The sequence below is a fragment of the Salmo salar genome, chromosome 07 (genome assembly GCF_965601325.2).
Source record: "Salmo salar chromosome 07, fSalSal1, whole genome shotgun sequence".
Classification (NCBI taxonomy): Eukaryota; Metazoa; Chordata; class Actinopteri; order Salmoniformes; family Salmonidae; genus Salmo; species Salmo salar.
The window spans coordinates 29,781,947-29,786,209 of record NC_138297.1 but is presented as its reverse complement, the minus strand read 5'-3'; the positions used below and the strand labels follow the sequence as shown (position 1 = coordinate 29,786,209).

Here is a 4,263-nt window from a genome sequence, read left to right as displayed (position 1 = left end):
GGCGGTTCGTTGCTCCAGTGCCTTTCCGTTCACCTTCACACTCCTGGGCCAGACTACACTCAATCATAGGACCTACTGAAGAGATGAGTCTTCAGTAAAGACTTAAAGATTATGACCGAGTCTGCGTCTCTCACATGGGTAGGCAGACCATTCCATAAAAATTTAGCTCTGCCTCCAGCTGTTTGCTTAGAAATTCTAGGGACAGTTAGGAGGCCTGCGTCTTGTGACCATAGCGTACGTGTAGGTATGTATGGCAGGACCAAATCGGAAAGATAGGTAGGAGCAAGCCCATGTAAGGTTTTGTAGGTTAGCAGTAAAACCTTGAAATCAGTCCTTGCCTTAACAGGAAGCCAGTGTAGAGAGGCTAGCACTGGAGTAATATGACCAAATTTTTGGGTTCTAGTCAAGATTCTAGCAGCCGTGTTCAGCACTTACTGAAGTTTATTTGTCCGAGAATTTATAGTATGATTTTTGATGATCCTTGGTTGGGTCTGAGCAGATTATTTGTTGCGATTGCAAATGTCATAAAATGATGGTCCGATAGTCCAGGATTATGAGGAAAAACATTAAGATCCATAACATTTATTCCACGGGACAAAACTAGGTCCAGAGTATGACTGTGGCAGTGAGTAGGTCCGGAGACATGTTGGACAAAACCCACTGAGTCGATGATGGATCCGAAAGCCTTTTGGAGTGGGTCTGTGGACTTTTCCATGTGAATATTAAAGTCACCAAAATGTTTAATTTTATCTGCCCTGACTACAAGGTCCGATAGGAATTCAGGGAACTCAGTGAGGAATGCTGTATAATCAATAAGTAATAAAATGTTCATTATCAATTTATGATATTTACCGAATATTTCTCACAACCATTTATATTAAATATGAATTTACATCAAAGAGTATCCTTGTCATTGTTTAAGTCAACTAATTCACACATATTGGAGGTACAGCTGTCTTATAATGATGAACAATTGGTATTTTATTTAACAAAAATACAATTTGCATGTGTTACAAACAGTCAAATGTACCATTGTTACAATTATAGTGTTGTTCAAGATTAAATTAGCATTAGCTAGCTGATATAGCATTAGCATCTACCTTGGAACACATAGAAAGGTGAACCATAATATCCAGGACCACTGAGTCTAGTCTCTAGATCTTTCACAGTCAGCGTTTGCACTTTGCCATTGTTATCAGGACCAACATACCCTGCAGACTCTGTAGTGTGACTCTTAGTAACACAACAGTATGCGCTCCAGTAGTACTTAGCCACTTTTACACCATCACCTATCTGGGTGTCACCAGGCACTACACCTGTGACCACATAGGCCTCGGAGCAGGTGTTATTCAGTAATTCAGCGAGGTCCTCTTCATGTACCCTCCACTGGCCCCGGTTGAAGCCTGGGTCTTGGGGCGCGGCGTTGGTCAGGGTGGAGGTGGCTAACATGGAGGAATGGGTGGAGGTGTGATGGACGGGGTAGAGGTGGCCCTTGTCGTAGCCAGATCTCTCGTAGTCTTGGTTCAAGGCCTGGTGGTCACCCCTACTGTTGGACGGGATTTGGTTCAGTCCGCTCATGCAGAGGTGACTACCACCATCGAGCTGTGAGAGTCAAGAAAAGTCATTGGTTACAGGCAACACATTTTCTTATCAGTCTGCAGATACCTTTGGCAAAGGGAAATTCATGAAGTTTGAATTTTACAGCGATTTGCCTGATGTGCACGTAAAACTTAAAATACAAAATATATACCATTGTTCTGTCTCTGTACCTTGTTGGTGAATGCACAACATACAGTATGTTTCCAAACAAATATATAGACATTAATATATAGACATTTAGGTTACACTTTACTTGAAGGGGGTACATTAAAGACATTAAGAACTTCATGGGTATTGCAATATCGTTCATAACAAACTTCCTAACACATTTATTCAACATCATTCATAAGGAGTTTTCAAAAAAGAATAGTCCCTTCAAGTAGATCTTTATGTATGTATTTAATTTTTATAACCACAGTACCCAACCCCCCAATATACCATAAAAACATGTTTTTGGCATATCTTGGCAGAGAACATGCTGTATACCTAATGCTTCAGAACTCGTTCAAGGCAAGGTACTCTGTTAACTTCAGATCTGCCTTCTCCCAGATATCACAGACTTTAAAACAATAATTCATGATGATTCTAAGGAATGTTTACCCAGTGGCATTCTACCAAATTGAGAGATGATCAGAGAGGATGTACAGCAGTCACTAATCGCTAATCCTCTGCTAACCCTGTGCTGCTCCCAACCTGTTAAGTATGTTGACATTTATTGTCATGAATATTGCCCTGGAGGCAGAATTGAGCGATTTTCGCTAGATGGGTCAGCTGCAAACTCAGAATTGGCTATAAAGTCAAATTCATGAAAACAGAAATGTGCTTTTTGGTCTTAATTTAAGGTTAGGGTTAGGCATTAGGGTTAGCATTGTGGTTAAGGTTAGGGTTAAGGTTGGGGTAAGGTTTAAAATCAGATGTTATGACTTTTATGCCAGCTAGTGACAACTCTGCAGAGCTGTCTCCAGTGCATGAGTCATCCCAATAAATGCCAACCTGTGCCTGTTACATTATTATGTGTCAGAGGGTTGGGTACTGTGGCAGTAAAAATAAAAATGTACATTGTAAAATGGATAAATAAAGATCTAATTTGAAAACTCCTTTTTGAATGATATTGAATAAATGTGTACTGAAGGTTGTTATGGAAAATACTGCAACACTCATAAAGGTATACTGCCTTATGTACAGTATACCCACTTCAAGTAAACTGTTACAAAAATGTTAAGGTGTGAAAACAAATGTTATACATGTCAGTAAATACAATTATGTGCCTACCTGAGGTTCAATATACCAATAGTCCTTTCGTTCAGTGTCTGCATGTTGAAGCTCGTAGGCAGAATACACAGGAATCTTATTATTGGTGTCGTAGAGTGTGGCATAGTAATATTGCAATTTATTATTATTGTCCAGGAGACACTGGCATATTTGCTGGTAGCGATTATTGTTCGTAGGATCACTGAGAACCGTAGGAGGAACATGGTTCAGAAAGAACTGACTGCATTTTACGAACGAGGTCACCTCCCCCTGGGAAAGCAGAGGAAACAACAGCAAAACAAAAACTTCACACCGGAGCCCCATGGTGAAAGACGTTTGGTCAGCACTAGTGGAGATAAAATGGTGACTGGGCTGGGGTTCTCTGGTGAGAAGTACCACAGGCTTTCCACTTACACTGTATAAACAAAAGTATGTGGACACCCCTTCAAATTAGTGGTTTCGGCTCTTTCAGGCACACCCATTGCTGACAGGTATCGAAAATCGAGCACATAGCCATACAATCTCCATAGACAAATATTGGCAGTAGAATGACCTTACTGAAGAGCTCAGTGACTTTCAACGTGGCAACGTCATAGGATGCCACCTTTCCAACAAATCAGTTTGTCAAATTTCTGCCCTGCTAGAGCAGCTATAAGTGCTGTTATTATGAATTGGAAATGTCTAGGAGCAACAACGGCTCGGACGCGGAGTGGTAGGCCACACAAGCTCACAAAACGGGGCCGCCGAGTGCTGAAGCGCGTAAAAATCATCTGTCACACACACCTGAGATTCATACTGCCTCTGGGAGCAACATCAGCACAATAACTGTTCGTCGGGAGCTGCATGAAATGGGTTTCCAAGGCCAAGCAGCCTGGAGCACTGGAAACACGTTCTCTGAAATGATGAATCATGCTTCAACGTTCTAGCAGTCCGACGGCCAAATCTAGGTTTGGCGGTTGCCAGGAGAACGCTACCTGTCTGAATGCATAGTGCCAACTGTAAAGTTTGGTAGAGGAGGATTAATAACGGACTGGGGCTGTTTTTCATGGTTCGGGCTAGGCCCCTTAGTTCCAGTGAATGGAAATCTTAACACTACAGCATACAATGACATTGTAGATGATTCTGTGCTTCCAACTTTGTGGCAACAGTTTGGGGAAGGCCCTTTCCTGTTTCAGCATAACAATGCCCCCGTGCACAAACGAGGTCCATACAAAAATGGTTTGTCGAGATTGGTGTGGACGAACTTGATTGGCCTGCACAGAATCCTGACCTCAAACCAATCGAACACCTTTGGGATGAATTTGGGATGAATTGGCCGACTGGGAGCCAGGCCTAATTGCCCAACATCAGTGCCCGACCTCACTAATGCTCGTCGTTGAATGGGAGAAAGGCCCCGCAGCAATGTTCCAACAT

At 42.2% G+C, this 4,263-nt stretch overlaps 1 protein-coding gene across 1 annotated transcript; it reads right to left on the bottom strand.

The window, feature by feature from the left end:
• Nucleotides 1–957: 957 nt before the first annotated feature.
• Nucleotides 958–3,224, bottom strand: wu:fd46g04 (endonuclease domain-containing 1 protein). The gene is made up of 2 exons (XM_014207352.3): nucleotides 2,872–3,224; nucleotides 958–1,602 (listed from the first exon to the last, which is right to left on the bottom strand). The coding sequence occupies exons 1-2, from the start codon at nucleotides 3,172–3,174 to the stop codon at nucleotides 1,090–1,092; spliced, it is 816 nt and encodes a 271-aa protein (XP_014062827.3). The 5' UTR covers nucleotides 3,175–3,224; the 3' UTR covers nucleotides 958–1,089.
• Nucleotides 3,225–4,263: the final 1,039 nt, after the last annotated feature.